The sequence below is a fragment of the Impatiens glandulifera genome, chromosome 8 (assembly GCF_907164915.1).
Source record: "Impatiens glandulifera chromosome 8, dImpGla2.1, whole genome shotgun sequence".
NCBI lineage: Eukaryota > Viridiplantae > Streptophyta > Magnoliopsida > Ericales > Balsaminaceae > Impatiens > Impatiens glandulifera.
The window spans coordinates 3,631,796-3,653,955 of record NC_061869.1 but is presented as its reverse complement, the minus strand read 5'-3'; the positions used below and the strand labels follow the sequence as shown (position 1 = coordinate 3,653,955).

General features: G+C 29.0%; 1 protein-coding gene and 1 non-coding gene across 2 annotated transcripts; one reads left to right on the top strand and one right to left on the bottom strand.

The window, feature by feature from the left end:
* Window positions 1-9,861: 9,861 nt before the first annotated feature.
* Window positions 9,862-9,934, top strand: TRNAR-ACG. Its single transcript has one exon. It is a non-coding gene; the product is annotated as a tRNA-Arg (tRNA).
* Window positions 9,935-11,320: 1,386 nt separating this feature from the next.
* On the bottom strand, window positions 11,321-12,514 carry LOC124912704 (putative F-box protein At5g15660). The gene has a single exon (XM_047453354.1). The coding sequence runs from the start codon at window positions 12,512-12,514 to the stop codon at window positions 11,321-11,323; it is 1,194 nt and encodes a 397-aa protein (XP_047309310.1).
* Window positions 12,515-22,160: the final 9,646 nt, after the last annotated feature.

Below are 22,160 nucleotides of genomic sequence, written 5' to 3'. Positions count from 1 at the left end.
TTTATCAAATTCACATATTAGGAACAAGGTTTAATCAGTGAAGATATTAACAATTTCAATAATGCAAAGGTGCTTGAATTTTCATTTAACATGTCTCTAAAACTCGGAAAAAAATCATTTTGTAACACAAAATAAAATTATATATCTTGGTTATCTAAATTTTCAATACATTGTAAATCCTCAACTTAAGTCAATATATTAACTGATGTTTTGAGTCTCTATGTCCAATAATGTATATTAATTATATTGGCAAACTCTATATTTGATAAATCATGCTTAAATATATATTAGTCAGTTGTGGTAACAAGAATTGCCCAATATTTGAATTTATGTTTGGACAGTAATTAAAGTCTTCTATTTTTTTTATACAAAATTGTTTCTCATTTAGTTAAATTGAGAGTTAAATATAAAATTATTTGTTTTATATTTTAGCGTATAAAGTTAATATTATCTACGTTTACCTATAGAAATTTAAGTTGTAAATAATACAAAATAACGCCTACAAAATTAATATAAATAATTGATAATCTAGATATCTAATTATATGAGCAATTTATAAAACTGAATGAAAAATATCTAACTATAATTCAATTTGTTAAGAGTATCTTTAAAGACGAACTCATTTAAATTTCTATACGATAAATGATAAAATAGAGCAAGTCAAACGAATCAGGAGAATTTCTACAAAATATTTTGAGCAACAAATGAAATTATTCATAACTCATGATTGGTAAGGAATGTCGTTTTTTTTTATCAAAAAATAATTGATCATCTATATATATATATAATCGAAATAGTGAGAAACTCGTACAAATTATGGAGATCCAAGAGAGTCTTCATATATGAAAGTTCAAATTCAATAACTCTTCATTCAAAATATAAAAAACAATTTTAGATATGATAATTTCATCTCATTTGTCACGATCTCGATAGATGATCACCAACACAATCGAAGAGTGTGAGCAGAAAATGATCCACCCACGACTACAAGTATTATTCAAATTATAAAAATTTGAGACAAAAGAATGATCTACTAAATAAAATAAAATGTCATATTAAACATACACCAATTCCAATCTAAATAGTGGAAAATATAAGATACCTTCCGACACTAAAAATAGAAGTCAATCAAGATGTAAAGATTTAAGTAGTGACTTTTTAGAAAAAAAAAAAAACTTTAGACATAAAATTGATTGATAAAAAATCTTTGGTTCTAATTTGAGATAGTGTAAATTAGGGTTGTTGCTCTTTAGTAGTTCGCGAGCCGCTCGGTCAAAGTTCGACTTGAGTTTGATTTTGACCAAGTTCAAGTCGAGCTCGAGCCGACTCGTTTAATATTCGAGTCAAGCTCGAGCTCATATAATACTTGAGCTCATATAATACTTGCTCGATAATTTGTCGAACTTTTTCGAGCATGATAATAAACAATATATATATATATATATTTTTATTTTTTTAATATTAAAACTTAGAATTTAAAATAAATATTTTTCCTTCACAAATATTTAAAAATTTAATTTTAGTTCAAGTTTTTCGAGTCGAGTCGTAGGTAAATAGTCGAGTCGAGATCAAACTCAAATTTATAAACTCGTTCGAGTCGAACTAAAAAATACTTAATCATGTCGAGCTCGAGCCGACTCGTTTAATATTCGAGTCAAGCTCGAACTCATATAATACTTGCTCGATGATTTGTCGAACTTTAATGAAATGATTTTAACCGTTTCTAAAGAAAAATTATTTATTGTTTAAAACAATCCGTAATTATTAATAATTTTAATAAGTTAGTAGAGAGGTACACTTTATATATATGGTCATCTAGCTTTATTCATCGACGAGAAAATGTTATATATACATTTCAAAGTGAAATTTTTTTAATTCTTACACATAAAAATTTTAAATCATGATTTTTTTTTGAAATACAAAAGTTACAAATTTAATTGAACAAATATAATCTTATTCCAGTTTTCAATATTTTTTCGTCTTCTATTAAGAATTTTACTTCGAGTTTTGTACTTAAATCTTTTATATTTTTTTAGAGATATACTTACCTGGTGTATTTGTCTCGTTATAAAATCAATGAATATGTTCTCGTCCTAGATAAAAAAAAAAGTAAGTTCTTAAATTCATCTCTACTTGTCTTATTACTTTACTTATTTGAGTATTTTCAATATATTCAAAAATTTTGAAGAAGATCCTTCCCAAATAGACATGGGGAAGTGAGAATATATCAGCATGTTTAGAATAAATTTGACTATAAACTCAATATATAACTAAAAATATATATATTCCAAAATCTCCTAACCAAACTTTAGTAAAACTACATAAAAGAAATCCTAAATTTTGAGAGGTATTGGTGGTCGATGAATTGCGGTGTGATGTGGCTCCTCCAACCTACCACGACCAGACTTTCTTCCTTTCGCTATTGTTTATCGTGTTAAGGTCTTTGTTTATTATTCTATTACAGACATCAACCTCGATTTACGTCCATCGTCCGATACCGAGACCTGTCTTTTAAATTCATTATAATCATATTTTCCTAAATACGAATAAAATAAAATAGGGTGATTGGAATGGTACAAAGAAAACAAAACAAAATATATATATATATATATATATATATATATATATATATATATATATATATATATATATATATATATCACTTAATTAGAAGATATCAATTTTAATATGTTCATAACAATTAGAGCCTAATAATAATTAGGGGTTTTAATAAACATTAGTCATCCCACTTTTTGAACTTACTAACCCATATAATGACATGAAAAACATTCATGCATATGCATAAGAAACCGAATATATTACAATTTTAATTCAGCAAATGTTATTTTAGTCTAATTATGTCTCACTCTCGTATAAATTCTATTTCAAATTTTGTCCTTAATCTTTTATTACATTAAGAGGTGTAAATTGAAGATTCTATATTTTGCATTTTTTTTACATAAAATCAATAAATTTGTTGCTCTTAAATTGATCTCTACTTGTCATGTTACTTTAGTGAATTGATAATTTTCAATAGTTTTAACCATTTCAAGGGCCATCCTTGTCAAATAATGGGCAAGGATGCTAAACATATATGCATGATTATGTTTGAGAATAAATTTGAAATTAATCTCATTATATAATTGAAAATTTATTGATAATTAAATGTAACCCTAAATTTTGATAGGTCAAAGGTTATATGTATATCCAGAATCACCAGAATCATGTTACTATAAATGATTCGATGTATTTCACTGAAACTTCTCCACAAAGTTTACAATAATAAGAAAGAAGTGAGATAAAAGTCATTCAATATGTTAGATTTATCTTGTTCGTACAACTTATTCAAAAATACAATGATTGATAATGCAAGACAATTTATTCTCAAACAACTCATGGCCCTTGTTTTGTATTTGGATTTTTCAAATAACCCAACAAAATCAATTATCACACTGCCTCTCTCATCGATCAAATCAATTAAAAGCTTGTTTGATTTAGCGTTTATAAGTTGCGTATTCCGTTTGCGTAATAAGCTGCTACAATAACTTCGCGTAATAAGCTCACGCAAAAAATTATAATCAAACACATTTTTGCGTTTAAACTCAATTTTCTCTTTACATTCCACCCAGCGTTTAAGATTATAATCTCAACGTTTTTCACTCTCATCATTTAAAAATGTTTTTTTATTCATTCTCTCTCATCTATTTCATTCATTTCTAATCATTTTATTCATTATTTCTCATCAATTTAATATTGTCTAATCATTTTATTCATTATCTCTCATTTATTCCATATATTTAGAATATTTTTATATATTTATATAAAATTATTATAATAAAAAAATATACATTTAAATATATTATTATTTATTATTTATAATATATGTATCTTAATATATAAAATAATTAAGCAAAATATAAAATATAAATATATTTTTCAAAATCATCACTCATAATTATTATTTAATAACATGGGATGAACAAGAGCATGGTTAATTAACCACCATCTACAAATCATCAATTATATTATCTTCAAGTTTGGTTAAATATTTTTTTATTTTTTTTAAATATTTTTTTATTATATATATTTAGATTTTTATGATTGCAATATAATAACTCACAATATCCCATAAAAAAAATGGAAAATATAGTTTTCAGATTTTATTTTGCTCACCATAAAAATGAAAACGACTTAAATTTATTAATAGAAAACTGAATAACTAACTCAGTTCTATTCTTTTTTATTCAATGCAAAATTTTCATAACACTCTTGCTCCATTTATTTGATGAGAAAATTTTCCATTGGAATAAAGAAATAGAGAAATGAGCTCCTTCTCTTTTCTTCTCCACTCAACTCAATATTCAGTAGATCCATTCTGGAGGCAAACATAGTTCTGGCGAAACATCTACACTTTCATCAACACTTTCCTCAGTACTTTTCTCTTGCACAGGCTGAGGAGCATCATTCTTAATTACTTTGTAGACTAATCACAAAATAAATATATATTAGTTAAACCAACATAAAACACTTGCAAAACAAACATGAGTATTCAATTTAAACAATAATATAATTTAAATTATTCAATAAGTTTTAAAATTCAAGATTTTATCTTTGCATACAAGTTTAAGGGTAAGTAGACAAATTTTGATTTTTATTTCAAACCTAAATCATACCCAAAATCTTCAATGTGTAACCCACAAATAAAATGAACAACAAAAGTTAAAATAGCTTACAAATGAGAATTAAAACTTGTGCAAAAATGTTCATAGTTTCTTTATTCATTTAAATAATTGTATATTGAAATTATTCCTATGGAAGGGATACAATTTTTTTTCATAATATTATTATTGTCTATATATATTTAAATAACTCAATCTTTAATAACAAAAATAAATATAATTTTTTATTCTTTAATTGATAATAGCTCGGATAAAATTTTTTAAAACAGTTTAGCACGGATATATATATATAATTTGACAAGTATGTTTAAATATAATTAACACGCAGAATAACATAAATATAATTTTTTTAGATAATATTTTCATTGTCTATATATATTTAAATAACTCAATCTTTAATGATAAAAATAAATATATTTTTTTTAATTGAAAACATTCAAAAACAAGTCTCCACTTACTTTGTCGATTTCTAGCAGAAACTGTTCCTCTGGCAGTCGGAATGAACACGCCAGTTCCGCCGCTTTTCCTGCCGGCACCAGCACTAGCACCACTCTCTTTCAGATTCACTGGTGCCCTAAATAGGTGTTGATTGTAGCCGCCAATCTGAAATTTTATTAAATAACTAGATCATCACACATTCACACGTCCTCAAAACAATACAAAATCCATATATAATAGATGGAAAAAAAGGGTACCGGAACCGGAAATTGGACACGGTTCTGATGCGAGTAAGGAGCCTCCGGTCTGCTAGGAATTGTGAAACTTGACGGACGAATGGGATAACCGAAACCCTGGCGAGTTTCGAAACGAGTTAGAGAAATGCGAATTGATCGATGAATCAAGAGAAGAGAAATAAGATTTTACCTGTGGCTGTAGTGGAACTAGAGGCCTTGTGTTCATTGGCGACTGACGCTGGTCGAGTAAAGCGATGTCGGTGAATGGAGCAGGCCTCTTGTTGTAGAAAGGCTCCTCCTGAAGGATATCAGATAGAAGCCATAACTGTGCTTCTTTTACATTTTGAGGGAATTCCATTTCTGCAGAGAAGAGAAGTTGTAGGAGGGACTGTGAGAGAGAGAGGGGGAAGGGGGTTTTATCGGTCGGGTTTTACAAATACAAGAACAGGCGCCAATTTATGGACGCAACTTTTCTTTTTCTTCCTAATTAATTACATGTTAATAATAAATATATAATAATCTTATTCACACATTTATAATAAAGAGTATTTAACATAAATATTAACTCATAATTTGTTTAGTCTAACAATTAGTTATATATATTAATAGAGATATTAATATTACATACATAAATTAATAATATTATATGTGAGTATTATGAATTAAAATTTTAGTTTTAATTGACAGTTGTCTATAATTCAACTTTTTTAATGTTTATAAAAAAAATTGAATAAATTTTAATAAAATTAGTCAAAACATTTATAATATTTCCTATTTTTCCTCTAATATACATATTGACATTCAAATTGAATGTAATTGCACATAAATTAGATATTACATTTTTATTTTTAATAGATATTTAAAATGATTATATAATTTAAATTGGACCATTACAATCTATTTTGGCCTAATTTAAAACCAGTTATTTAATTTTATGAAGCAATTAGCTAGTAATATTAAAAAAATAATAATAATAACAGTCTACACTTTAAAATGTGTCATTCTGAGAGTAACTATTGAAAAGAAAAGTTTGAATACAATCATGGACATTTACATCTTTACTCTGTTTTGGGTTGTTTTTACATTTTACATTTCAATTTCATTCCACATATAAAAATAAAGTCAACAATTATTAATAAATATTCTTTATCTACAAATCAATTATTAATAAATATTCCTTATCTACCCATCAATTATTAATAAAACTTCTTTATCTAGAAATTTAAATTAATAATATTAAAATAAATATTGCAATTAATTAGTTAATGTAAATAAAGAAAATAATAGAAAGAGAGTTGAATGACGTTGAATGACAGCACACTCCAATAGATAATTAAAACATATTTTTAAAATATAATTGTTAAAAGTGTAATCTTCAAAATTTTGTACTTAGATTTAAAATATGTGGTATAATTTTAATATATATATTTTTAAATATCCATGCAATTATAATGAATAGTCATTTAAGCATATAACGATAAAAGCATTATATTTGTGAAGAAAATCACACAAATAATATAAAATTAATGTGTGCAGAGATTTTCCAAAGGGCAATGAACTCTCTGACTAAATTTGTCAATTCACATTGAACCTCAAATAATGTTGGATAATAGCATTTTGAAAGATCTACTGTTGGAATTTTTAAACTAGTTCTATAAATTCCATTAATGAATGGAAATTAGAATGTGGGTAATTAAATCAAATCAAATTCACATGAAATTCAAACGTGAATTAAAGGGTGAAATTTGATCTAAATGTATAATTTAAATCAATTATTTTAAATTATTGATCTAAAATGTCTTGATGATCAATTAACAAAATGTTGTTAATTTGTAATGTAACTTACATGAGTTTGTTATTATTATTATTTGTTATGATAATTAATATTATTATTAACAAATTGGAAAACCATTAAAGTTGATATTGAATTGTAAATGCCTTAATTGTTTTGGCAAACAATTACTCTATAATGAAGAGAAAAACGTTAAGGTAATAAAGAGACAAACAATGTCAACCGTTGGATCAAATGATAATTTTATTTAATGATTTAACTTTTCAACAATATAAGACCTCTCATCTCTAATCAAAAACTCACTTCATCATTAATTTTTCTCACTCTAGAATTCCAAAAGTCCTCTTCTTATTTTGTGAGTGTTCTTCGAGTTATTCGCTCGATATTATCCGTTGAAACCCGGTGATAGTTCAGGTACGCTGATCAAGTTCGACGAGTAGTGATTTCACTGTAGAATCACTACTGAATTCGTTGTACCCTAGGAGACAATCATTTACGATAAGCTCCAGTACAAACGGGAGACGATGGAACTGTTTTAAGGGAAATGTGTCTAACACATGCCTCAAATCAACATCTCAATCAGTGATTTCGTTCTTCATATATTTTATTTGTTTTATTTATTTATACATCACTTTATATATATTTCTGTAATTTATTTCAAGACAAGATTTCTAACAATCTTAAAACAGCTTCTTTGTGCTAAGCTATTTAAGAGCTTGCGCCATCGAATATTGTTTTTTTGTCTTTGATATTTCAGAAATACGATTCGCAGTGTTGCGAAAGAGATGATGCTCATTTCGAAAAATGAAAATGATTCATCTTAAGAAAAAAAAAATCAACAAATAAAGATAAGTCTTTATTGTATATAAATATGTTGATTATTAACACATATGTTCTTATGTTGTTAAAGCTTAATTTTTATAAGCTAATATATTTTGTTAAAAAAAATTTCTCAAAAAACTTTAATATGTGTATTCATTATATAAATGTTATATATAAAATTAATTAGAACATAAATAATTTAACTATGAAAATTTTCGTACGATGCACACGGATAAGGAAAAAATAAAATAAATTAAAAAAATTATAATAATATTTATTCAATTTTTAAAATTATTAAAATAAAAATATAACGCTCTCATTCCATATTTTATTCACTTCGATAAAACAACTTATTTTCATCACATATTTTATCAAAATGAATCTCTCATTTCGTGACTTTACACTTTCACTTTATCAATCAAATATTTGATTCATATTTTTTTAATAATTAGCATCGTGACTTCAAACTTTGGTCAATTAAATATTTGATTCATATTTTTTTAACCACTTTCAAATGATACCGGTCTATTATCCCTCAACAAACCACATCTCAATCACATTTGGTTAAACGTTGTACTTGTTTTGTTAGGTTACAAGTTCGAAACCTACAAATAATAATTTTAAATTTATTTTTAACCGTTTTAAGTTTATGGGCGAGTCAACTCACAATCCGACCCAATTATCCATTTACTCTCACATAAATATCCAAATTAACCACAGCTCTTGACCCGGCAATCCGGACACTTTAAAAATTAAGCATCATTATATATATAGATTAGTTAGTTAAAATTTTGAACTTTTATTATTAAAATGTCTCGCGTTCATCAAATTTGGTGTTGAATCTTAAACATAAAGTGTTGTTAGTTTAGTTGGTTAAAAGGTTGTACTTGTTTGGTTTTGTTGCAAGTTCGAAACCTACAAATAACATTTTTAAATTTATTTTTAACCGTTTTAAGTTTATGGGCGGGTCAACCCACAATCCGACCCAAGTATCCATTTACTCTCACATAAATATCCAAATTAACCATAGCTCTCGACCCAGTAATCCGGACATTTTAAAAATTAAGCATCATTATATATATATAGATTCTGAAGTAGTATCAGTCTTTCTTTCTGTATTGGATTCTTGGTGACCTAATAAAATGAAGAAAAATCCTAGTATTTAATATTCTAAAAGAAAAAAAAATATGAGTATTGATTGAGAATTTTTCTTTATCCAAGCATATTATTTAAAATAGTGTAATATTATCAATAACACAATTCTAGCTCTTTTCCAACATCAATAATCTAGGAACAAGCTAATCCAAAAAACAATATAAACTCATGATGGTTAACAAAATCAAAATCAAAATCAAGTTATCATAAATCATAACGATAACAAACAATGTCATGTGAAGTCAAAAGTAGATCAGAATCAATTCTATCTTTTCGTTTGAATACCCAATTTATCAAATTGTATATAAAAAACCTCAAAAATAAATAAATAAATAAATATTTATAATTATAATTATATATATAAATATATAATTTATATAACTAACGATTTAAAATAAACCACTTAACCCGCATTAAACAAATATTACCCTCTAACATTAATAAAAAGAAAAACATAAGAAATTAATAAAAACATATTACAAGTTTATCGACGTATTTTTATAAACATATTTATGTGAATTTAAAATATACAAGTTAGGTAGCTTAGACTTTTAGAATTATATATATATATATATATATATATATTACAATTTCAAACTTTTTTTTTATTATTATTATTTTTTATTTTTATTTTTTTTATAAGGTTTGAAGACTTATGACTTAAAAACACTTAAATAAATTAAATATTTGTTATTTTATTTTCAAATATGTAGACCCAACCCAAATGAAAATGAAAATTGACTCTGTGGCCCAATGGATAAGGCGCTGGTCTACGAAACCAGAGATTCTGGGTTCGATCCCCAACAGAGTCGCTATTATTTTGATCACAAGTCGAAAAATCGTCAGAAATAATTTTATCAATGTAGTGAAAAAGTTGTTCGATCAAATTTAATGACTTTTCATTTAAAATACTTTTAATTTGATCTCATTTGTTGTTAACGAGGGTGACAAACCATATGAACCATCAAATTCAATATATGATAATCTACTATCGAAATAGTGAAAAACTCATTTAAGAATACAAGATAATCTTTCATATATGAAAGATCAAATTCAATAACTTTTCATTTAATATATGATAAATAACTTCAAATTTGATCTCTTTTGTTGTTAATGAGGTGAAAAAGTTGTTAACTTCAAATTCAATAACTTTTCATTTAAGAATACAAGATAATCTTTCATATATGAAAGATCAAATTCAATAACTTTTCATTTAATATATGATAAATAACTTTTCATTTAATAGTGAAAAAGTTGTTCGATCAAATTTAATGACTTTTCATTTAAAATACTTTTAATTTGATCTCATTTGTTGTTAACAAGGGTGACAAACCATATGAACCATCAAATTCAATATATGATAATCTACTATCGAAATAGTGAAAAACTCATTTAAGAATACAAGATAATCTTTCATATATGAAAGATCAAATTCAATAACTTTTCATTTAATATATGATAAATAACTTCAAATTTGATCTCTTTTGTTGTTAATGAGGTGACAATCATAAACATATGAAAGATCAAGTTCAATGACTCTTTATTTAAAATAAAATTTAAATACTACAACAAAAATCAATAGACATGTAAAATTTTAAAAAGGAATGACTTGATTTTAAAACAAATTACACACATAAATAAGAAAAATGTTAAAGTATAAAAAATCTTTTGTTCTAATTTGAGATAATACTGTAAATGAATTATACATACATACCTTTTGCAAGGGAAATAAATATTTAAAATCTCTTCTGCTAGACTTATTACTTAAGTGCTACATTAGAAAATATAAAAGATCATATATTATTATATATTCTGAAATAGTTTCAGTCGTTCTTTATTGAATCCTTAGTCACCTGATCAAATGAAGACAAATCCTAAGTATTTAATATTCTAAAGAAAAAACTTTATTAAGAAATCTTAACACAGATTTTGAGGTAGTTTAATCATAACTAAATATATATAATATTAATGCATGCAATAAACTTTTTTTTTTAGCTCTATTCCAACATCAATAATCTAGGAACTAGCAAAGCCAAAAAATAATATAAACCTAGTTATCATCAACCATAATACATTCATTTAAATGTTCAACAATAACAAACAATGTTATGCAAAATCAAAAGTATACCAATGTTATCAAATTTTATAAGAAAAACTCCTCAATAAAGATAAATAAATGAGAAGTCTTACCACATTACTTATGCTTGAAAACTATCATTTATCCTGAACAAGTATTCCATATGATCCATGAAATAAAACCGAGAAGTCGAAAAAATCGAATGGACAACATTGTCACTCCACCGTCCATTCCAAAACAAAGGTGAGAAACGTCCGTGCGGGGGCTTCAATCTTAGTGCCATGGCATTGCCTAGGATAACCATTTCTTCTTCTGAAAACAAACCAAAGTATGCATCCATTGGTAGCTCGAATCTCCTCGTAACCCATTCATTGCTTCGCCCATCAAATTTCAATACGTCTTTATAAGTATGATCACCCTTCTTGCACCTTTCGTGGTCTTCCAATAATGGACCAATAAAATCCATCAAAGAACTTGGTCCAACCCAATTGATTTTGATCGGGACCCGATTCTCCTTTCCATCAAATGAAAATGTTTTATTCATTAACTTATCCCTCAACACGACGACGCATTCGTCGTCTAAAGATCGGCGGGGGGATGGCACGATTGTGTAGGAAGGAGAGGCCTCCGGATGGAGAGTAACAAAAAAGAAACTCTCCTTTGCAACGTCAAAAGCTAGAACCGATCGATTCCAATCCCCGTTTATGTAGATGACACCATCCACACAACACGTATTAGTTGAAGCCTTGAATGCATCGGGAAGAGGGCCGGTTACGTCTCTAAAGAAATGGTCGACGCCCAATGTCATGATCTTGCAGCGCGGTTCTACACGTCGGGGAGGAACACATATCTTATAGATGGAGAGAACTTTGAATTGATTGGTATAAGAATCGAAACCTAGGTAGTTCTTAGCATGTGGTACTTCTTGGCGAAGAGTCAAGACATCTCTGGTGGTCGGGTTCCATATGATGTTGCCGACACAAATGAGGTCGTTAACCATATGGGGCCCGAACTTTCTATCCTCAGGCCTCATCCTGGTTGGCAGGGTTTGAATGTGAGTTAACCTATTGGGGGCCGTGGTTTCATCTAAGTAGGAATAGGTGCAACGGCCATCATCGAGATAAGTTGAGACGAGCTGTTTTGGGCCACCCAGACGAGAAACCCAGTGTTTCCTGTAGGCGTGAATGAAACGTGGATCATCGACGGTGGACTTCCAAAGCTTGGACACACACCTGAACCGCAATACACTTTTGGCAGGAAGGTCCTTGAGAATTTTATGGATTAGATGATCAGGGAGATAAACACCTTCCTCCATAATAGATTAATTCCCACCTGGAGAATATATATGATCCCAAACCAGATCAATCTAAAATCTCTAATTCTTTGATCCTAACCTAATTAACAGTTCTTAAGCAATGGCAAGGTTTAACCTAGCTATCTTATTGAACCAACCCAATTTCATATCTAAGAAATTAATCAGTTTAACATTTCAAGCAAAGAATAACACCCAATTCGCGAAATTCAATGAGGAGTTTCAATCACGATTTAGATCGATGGGATTGATCATGCATGGAAGTGGAACAGATCAAATTATGTAAAACGAAAGAGAGATTTTGGATGTTTTGTACCTTAATTAGCCTGTTTTGAAGCTTCCTGTAGTAAGGATTGAAGAGGAGACTCGACCTTGACCTTGCAGTAAGATGATCGGAACAAAGAACGGTGTTTTGTCTGAAGCCCGCCGCGGAAGCTTCGGCTGGTACTCTCTTTCTCTCACTTTAAGAAGCTGCTAGGGTTTATAAGAAGTATGTCTGGGGCTACGTGTCACTTTTTTTACTATTTTTAGTAAAAGAACACTTTATTAAAGATAAGTGTTTCATTACAAATATTTGAAAACAAATAATTAAAATTAACCAATGTAATCTAAAGAAATTTCTCTAACTAGCTTGTTTAGCCACAAAATCTAGAGATTTATTGGTAAATTAGAAAAAAAAAATGAAGTAATAATTGAGAAAATATCATGACATTTGTTGTTTCTCTAATTAAAAAAAATTCAAATGGACACAACATAAAAGTAGTATAAACATAAAAGACTAAAATTTATGATAAAAATGCTAAATATATTTAATCAAAATGGAAATGTCGTAACTTTGAATCAAATTGTTTTTTTTGAAATCTTATAGAATTTTGATAACCTAACCTAAATGCTTATACGACTATCTCCTTATATTTTCTAGTCTCTTTCTATTCAACTTCTTTAAATGTTAGATCTGATTATTTTGAGATGATCCGTCCATTTTTCTTAAACCCTTTTAAATCGATTTACGACGCTTTTAACAGAAAATATCTGTTTTTCCTTCAACATTTACTTAGTCCATTGTTTGCGGGTTAATTTTATAGATCAATTGTTAAAATTTATATAGTAATTAGTAATTTGAAAGATCTTAAATATTTTTAAAAAAATAAAAAATATATAGTTGATCATTTCTTGACATATTATTAGAAAAAAGTTATTTGGGTTAATTCTTTTAGACCTCACAATTTACAATTTTGCATAGTAGTTTTATAAATCTGGGTATATATATATTAACAGTTTGAGAAATCTTTATATTTATCTATAATTTTTTTTTAAAATTTAAAAAAAATTAAAATCCATTAATTAATCTTTTCTTCCTTATTTTCGATCTCCATCTTTCCCATAATGTTTTGGTTGATCGTGAGAATTCTTCAAACCAGCTTCGTTCAAATGGAAAACTTGTGATGTTAGATTTCGATGCACAATGCACTTTTCCATGGGAAAAAGTGTGACATATATTTTGTCTCAAAAGATAACGCCACGAATAAAGTAGTTAGAAAACGATAAATTGTTTCTCTAATTGTCGGTAAATTATTTGTGACGAGGTTCACTTTAATGAGTTTGTGACGAATATTTTGAAAAAATAAAAATTATGATAATTTCACAATACATGTTTGACGTGATACAAAGAACTATAATAAATTTTCTTTCTTAAAATATTTGAGTTATAATTGTGACAACTTTTCTAATTAAATATGTTAAATCTCTATAAACATTAGGTTATATATTAGATTTAACAAATTTTTAATTTAGTGTGAATGGTTAAGAATTTATTATAAGTGTAGAATCAATAACTTAATAGAAAAGAATTGAAAAGATGTTAAATCAATTTTATAAACTTTCAAATATAAAGGTTTATCATAATTCGCGGTTGGGCTACTTAAAGATAAAAAAATTAGGTTACCAATTTTCTCTCTCTATCTTCTCATTCATTATTTGGATTTTATTTAGTTACCAATTCATTGTTTCAGTTTTATCTAATTCCCACTTTATTGCGATGAAAATGCAGTGACCCAAATATATATGAAGTTGCAGTAAATAAGAGGATCAAACATGTCGATTATCTTAAAGTTCGCGATAAAACCATTCACAACAATCAAAGGATTATGATCATGTAACTGTTCTAAGAAGTTCGACAATAAAATTTTCATCTCTCAAACGCAACATTGCTAGATATCTTTAATTCAATTTTGTAACAGAGAAAATGAAATAATATCATAATTTGTATAAAAAAGGACAAATAATTAGCTTGAGTGAGATGTATAATTTTGTGTTCTGGACATGAAAATGTATATGTTACCATTTCAAATCTCATGAACATCATTTTTAATCTTATTTTTTTTAATTAATCATTTTAAATTTATAGACGGATTAACACTTAACCCAACTCAAATATTTAAATTAACCATAAATTTTCACTAGACACGTTAGAATTAAGCAACATTTATATATAATTATTATCTTTTGAAGGTTAGAAGACTTGTGACTTAAAGAAACATCCTAACAAATACCTAAATATTGTCTTTAATGGAAAATAATTAAATATTTGTTATTTATTTTTCAAGAATGCTCATAACACTAGTAAAAAAATGACTTTTACCGACAGATATTACCGAAAGTCTTATAAAACTCTCCTAATTGATCCCGAGAGGAACAAATCTTTCGTTATTGAAAATAGATTCCGAGAGGTGTGTAAACCTTTCGGTTTTGATTATTAGTACCGAAAGTTATGCTAATAACTCTCGGTTTTGACTTTCCCAAAAAATAAAAAAAAATTCTAAGTGTTGGGAGTTGGTTAATTGCGAAGGTTATTCCAAAAACTTTCGGTTTTACCTTTCCTCAAATGTTTAAATGCGAAGGGTTTCCATTAAACCGTCGGAATTGACTCATCCCAAAAAATTGAGAAAATATTCTAAGTTGGGGAATGATTAATTGCGAAGGTTATTTGAAGAACTTTCGTTTTTACCTTTTCCTGAAATTGTTAATTGCAAAGGTTTATCTTATAAACCTTCGGTTTTGACTCATCCAAAAAAAGACAAAAAAATTAAAACCCGTGATTCTTATTACCGAAGGTTTTTCAATAAACCTTCGGTTTTTAGAATAGTCAAAACCGAAGGTTTATTGAAAAACCTTCGGTAAATACCTTTATAAATACAAACTCTACCCCCTTCTCTTTTTCATTCGCCTCTCTCTCCTTTCTCTCTCTCTCCCGCGCCGCAGCCGCCTCGACGCTCGTCTTCTTCTTCTCCGTTCCAGGTTAGTTTTTTATTTGTTTTTTGTTTTAGATTTAGATTTGTTATCATTTGGTTTATATTATTTAGATTTATGCTAGTTTAGATTATTTGTTTGATATTTTGATTTAGATTTGTTATTGTTTAGATTAGATTTAAGTTAGTTTGTTAAATATATATGATTCTGTTAGATTTGTTATTGTGTTTGATTTAAGTTATATTAGATTTAAGTTACGGTTATTTTGTTTGATTAATATATATATATGAAATGTATTTAGGATGGGTGAGTCATGGCATAGTCTTCGGCGTACACCGGAGAAACTGTCTCGGTGTTACCAGAATTTGCTAGCACAAACAGAAATTGCGGCACGTGAGGAAGATGTGAGAAATATGACGCTGGAAATGAAGCAAATCCGATTGAGGGATGCGGAAAGAGGCCCATTGCTGAGGGAAATTAAAGCGGACAGGGCTGAAATGACACAAAAATTGGAGAATCTCGAACAACAACTTGAATTGTTGAAGAGTCGACAAAATCAACCACCCCCTCCCCCCATCTAATAATTTCTAGATTATACCGTTTGATTAATTATGTGTTTTTTTTTACGAACGATGACATTTTCATCTTTTTTGTTTTCTTAATTATGAATTATTATTATTATGTTTGGTTTGGTTTTAATATGTTGTTCATGAATTATTATTTTTTGTTTGGTTTTTAATTCATGTTGTACATGAATTATTTTCCTTTGGTTTGCTAATCATCATAATTTTTAACAAAACAGCATGGCCAAAACCGAAGGTTTTCAAATGAACCTTTGGTTTTGATCCTTGTTTAAAAAAAACAGAGAATTTTCTAAGTGTTGGGAAGAGACAAAACCGAAGGCAAAACAAGGTTTTTACCCTTGTTTAAAAAAACAGAAAATTTTCTAAGTGTTGGTAAAGGTCAAAACCGAAAGTTTTTAAATGAACCTTCGGGTTTGACCATTGTTTAAAAAAAACAGAGAATTTTCTAAGTGTTGGGAAGGGACAAAACCGAAGGTTTATTTGAAAACCTTCGGTTTTGACCATTGTTTAAAAAAAATAGAGAATTTTCTAAGTGTTGGGAAAGGTCAAAACCGAAGGTTTTCAAATGAACCTTCGGTTTTAACCCTTGTTTAAAAAAAACAAAGAATTTTCTAAGTGTTGGGAAGGGTCAAAACCGAAGGTTCACAAATGAACCTTCGGTTTTGACCCTTGTTTAAAATAAAACAGAGAATTTTCTAAGTGTTGGGAAGGGACAAGACCGAAGGTTTATTTGAAAACCTTCGATTTTGACCCTTGTTTAAAAAAAACAGAGAATTTTCTAAGTGTTGAGAAGGGTCAAAACCGAATGTTTTTCAAATGAACCTTCGGTTTTGACCCTTGTTTAAAAAAAACAGAGAATTTTCTAAGTGTTAGGAAGGGACAAAACCGAAGGTTTATTTGAAAACCTTCGGTTTTGACCCTTGTTTTAAAAAAACGGAGAATTTTCTAAGTGTTGGGAAGGGTCAAAACCGAAGGTTTTCAAATGAACCTTAGGTTTTGACCCTTGTTTAAAAAAAACAGAGAATTTTCTAAGTGTTGGGAAGGGACAAAACCAAAGGTTTATTTGAAAACCTTCGGTTTTGACCATTGTTTAAAAAAAACAGAGAATTTTCTAAGTGTTGGGAAGGGTCAAAACCGAAGGTTTATTTAAAAACCTTCAGTTTTTACCGTTGTTAAAAAAATAGAAAATTTTCTAAGTGTTGGGAAGGGTCAAAACCGAAGGTTTTCAAATGAACCTTCGGGTTTTACCTTTCCCAAAAACATTCTGTTTAAGGTTAGGACCGAGAGGTTTATTCAAAACTTTCGGGGAAACCCATCAAAACCGAAAGTACTATTATTAACTTTCGGTGTTACCACTTCATAATTTGGAAAATTAATTGGTTTTTCACCTACTAATCTAGAATCCAAAATAATCTAGTCAAGTGTGTGTTATTTTTTAAAAATTAAGATTGTGTTTAATGTGAAAATGTTTATGATTGTGTTTGATTATATAAAGAAGTGTATATATATGTTTGTGTTTGATGATCACATGAATGTGTATAAAGTTTGATCATATGGATTATGTAATGTTTTAAGGTTATCAAATGTGTTAAATTAATTTTGTTCAAGGTCATTAGAAGATTAAAAATCAATTAATTTAACAATTTGTGAAATGGTAATTCCGAGAGTTAAGAGTAAAACTTTCGGAAATACACATAAAAACCGAAAGTTTTACTATATACTCTCGGAATTACTAGTTCACAATTTGTTAAATTAATTGGTTTTCTACCTTCCAGTCTAGACTCCTAACTAATATTATCAAGTGTGTGTTTTATTTTAAAATTTTATATTGTGTTTAATGTTAAAATGTTCATGAATGTGTTTGATCATATAGAGAAGTGTATATGAATGTTTATGTAATATTATCCTATGTATTTGTGTAATGTTTGATCACATGGATTGAGAAATATTTTAAGGATATCAAATGTGTTAAATTAATGTTGTTTAACGTTATTAGAAAGTGAGAAACCAAATAATTCAACAATTTGGCATGTTCTAAAACCGAAAGTTAAATATATAACTTTCGGAAATATGCATAAAAACCGACAGATATACTAAAACCTCTCGGTTTTGTTTATTTAAATATAATTGTATAAATGTCAAAAAATAATCAAAACCGAGAGTTATTTGAAAACTCTCGAAATTTAAACAATAAAAAACAGAGAGTTTTCATATAACTCTCGGAATTAATTAAATAAAACCGAGAGTTTTGATATAACTCTCGGGAATCACCTATTTAATTAAAAAAACTAAGGTTTTGAAAACTGTTTCGGTCATCAACCCGATTTTTATGGTGTACTTCGGTCCGACCGGTTCAACCGGTTAAACCACTGGTTGAACCGGATTTTTTTTCTTTTTTAAAAAATAAATTTAAATATATTAATACATAAATTATATATATAAATTAGTTAGGCATATAAAAAAAATGCTCATTGAACTTAATAATTGACAATTAAATTTAATAATTATATATATAATTCTTTCTTTTCTCTGTCTCTCTACTGTAATAATTAATAAATTAATAAGTAATAACTAAACAAAGAAAAAAGCAAAACAAAAGTAAAAACAAAAAAATAAAAGTAATAAATTAATAATATAGGCTCACAGTCATAGCTCAATAAATTGAATAAGTGAATAGTACTAACAAAGAAATAATTAAATATTATTATAATAATATTATAATAATAATTATATAAATTTTATAAAATTTACTTTTCCAACCGGAAAAAACCGGTTTGTTTTTCAGGTTAGGCCGGACGGTCGGACCGGATTTTGACCGGTTCGAAAGGTAACCGTTTTGAAGATAAAACCCGGACCGCTCACCAAACCGTTTCGCGGTCGGACCGGTTGGACCGCCGGTCGGACCGCGTATTTTAAAACCTTGAAAAAAACCCTTCTTTCTTTCTTCCTCGTTTCTTTTCTCTCATCGCTCTCTCTCCGCTTCTTCTTCCACTTCTTCTTCCGCGCCGCCCTTTTCCAGCCGACGAAGCCTTCCGATTGAAGATTGTCCGCTCTCCAGCCGAAGACAAGCCTCCCGATTGAAGACCGCCCACTTTCCAGCCGAAGACGACGAGCATCCCGCGGATTGAAGACAGCCCGATTGAAGCAACCTCCTCTGCCGCACCGCCGATTGAAGCAATCTCCTCCGCCGCTGCCACTGTTTGAAGACTGTCGCCGGCGACATTTGAAGGTTAGTTAGTTTTTGATTTTATGTTATATATATTAGTTTCATTTTAGGTCAGATTGGTTTTAGGTTAGATTAGTTAGATTTTAGGATTTTGTATGAATTCATTTATGTTATAATTGATTTAGGTATGAATTGAATTAGATTTATGTTAGAGATTTAATTTTGAATTGAATTGGATTTGATTTTAGGATTTTGTATGAATTGGATTGAATTTAGAATTGAATTGGATTTTAGGTTAGTATTGATTTAGGTTAGAATTGAATTGGATTTTTTTGGAATTTGTATGAATTGGATTGAATTTAGAATTGAATTGGATTTTTTTGGAATTTGTATGAATTTGATTGAAATTAGAATTGAATTGGATTTTTTTTAGAATTTGTATGAATATAGTTCAGATTAATTAATTAGGTAGATTTATGTTTTTTACTTTATATTAATTTTTATTACTACTTTATTTAAATTATTCGCTCATTTATTAATGGTATGCATTAAGAATATCTAAAGGTAGTAAAAAACCTTGGTGGAGTATGAGGAAAACACCCAGCAAACTCTCTAAGCCGTACCAGAATTTCATTGCACAATCAGAAAACTTAAGGCTCCGAGAATCGTCTTCTAGAGATCAACCACTTATTGTTGTGGTTCCGATAGCTACTATTCCCCCAACAGACGAGGAAGTTGATGTTGCTGAAGCAGAAGAGTTTGTAGAGAGTACGTTTGCTGATATGGGGGATGACGACGATGAGGCTGATGACGAGGGTCACGAGGAGCCTCAGGAGGAGGATGAAGAGGAGGAGCATGGATCCACTCCCGACCCATCATCGACAGGTAACTTGTTTACAATTAGTTATAGTTTGAATTGATTCACATATCTAATTATGAATTTGATAATTTTGAAGAATCTTGTGCCCGCAAGAGACGGGGGGAAAAACAAGAATATTGCGTTATCTAAGAGACTAGCGGGGAGAAAGATTCCTCTAACTTTTAGAGAGGTAGATGGGAGGCCCGGCGGTGCTGACGAGGGAAGAACAAGGTGGTCTAGACATGTGGGGTCGGTTGTGCAGGATCCCTCGGTCGTCTCACACCATCTTTTGAAGTGGAAGGCATTAAGTGCTGACCAATTGGATTACATTTGGACTGTTGTGAAGGTAAAGATTAATTAATTATACATAAATCATTCAATAATTATTTTAAAAGATTTGAATGTTTTTATTTTCAGGATCCGTTCGAGACTACTAATAGACCTATTAATTCTTTTCGAAAGATTAGAATGGGACACGTCAAGCAGATATGGGATAGATGGCGCTCAGATTTGCACAAGGAATATATCCGCGTCCATAAAGGAGACGAGGCCGCGGTACTTGCCAATCCTCCACCAGACTACGATCGAGATGATTGGGAGTTTGTGTGTCGCAACCATTTCTTTACGGACAAATTTAAGGTACGGTTTCATAATTCAAATAAAATATGATATTTATTCTAACTTTAATTTGTTTATTTGAAACTCAGAAAAATAGTAGCACAAATATAGCTAACTGAAAGAAGCTGAAATTCCAGCATCATACGGGAAGTAGACCGTTTGCTCAAATTGAAGAAGAGTTGGTAAGTACATTATTTGTAATAACTTAATATAAAGATTGTTATGAATTATATAAATTTTTTATTTCAACAGGCGATTGAAATGGGACGGGCTCCATCTTTCGTTGAAGTGTTCAAGAGGACCCGTACCCCAAAACCGACAAAAGAAAACCCAACTCTCGTCCCGGACGAACGCGTGCAAGAGAAAATTGTAAGTGAATTGAATTTAAATAAATTACTTATAACTAGTTTATAAATTATTATATAATTGACAAATTATTTCAAATGTGCAGGTTGAGATGGAGGAAGTTCTAAGTAACGAACCGGAAATATCAGACTTTGAGTTGACAGAGAGAGTATTCAGACGCCAAAAGCATGGGGGAGTATTCGGTATGCGATCAGGCGTCCGACCCACACACTTTCGTGAGGATCTCTGAAGTTCTAACAATTCTCAACGAGCCACTGATCGATTGTTTGAGGAGAATCAAAGAATGTCGATGGAACTGGAGGAATTGAAGAAAAGGGATGAAGAAAAAACTCAAACGATTAATCAAATACAAGCGGAAAAAATAGAATTGATTTCAAGAATGGATAGGGAAAGTGCAAAACAGCAGAAGGAAATGTTAGAATTGAATACAAGATTAGAGAGTTTTGAAATGTTTATGCGGCAATATGAACCACCTCCTCCCCCCACCAGCTAGTTCTAAGACGTTTCGACTATATGAATTGATTGAATAGGTTTAATGGTTAATGTAAAAATGTTGTTGGGATGATTGATTTGAGAATTTTGGAATTATCATTTTGTTTTATGAATTGATTGGTTTGGCTGAACAGGTTTAGGTTTCTGTTTCGGTTGAGCACAAAACAATAGGGCTATTTTGTTAATTTTGTAGGGAAAAACCGAAAGTTTAATGAAATCTTTCGGTTTTTCTTCGAAGGGAAAAACCGAAGGTTAACTTAATAACTCTCGGTTTTTCTTTAAAGGGAAAAACTGAAGGTTAACTTAATAACTTTC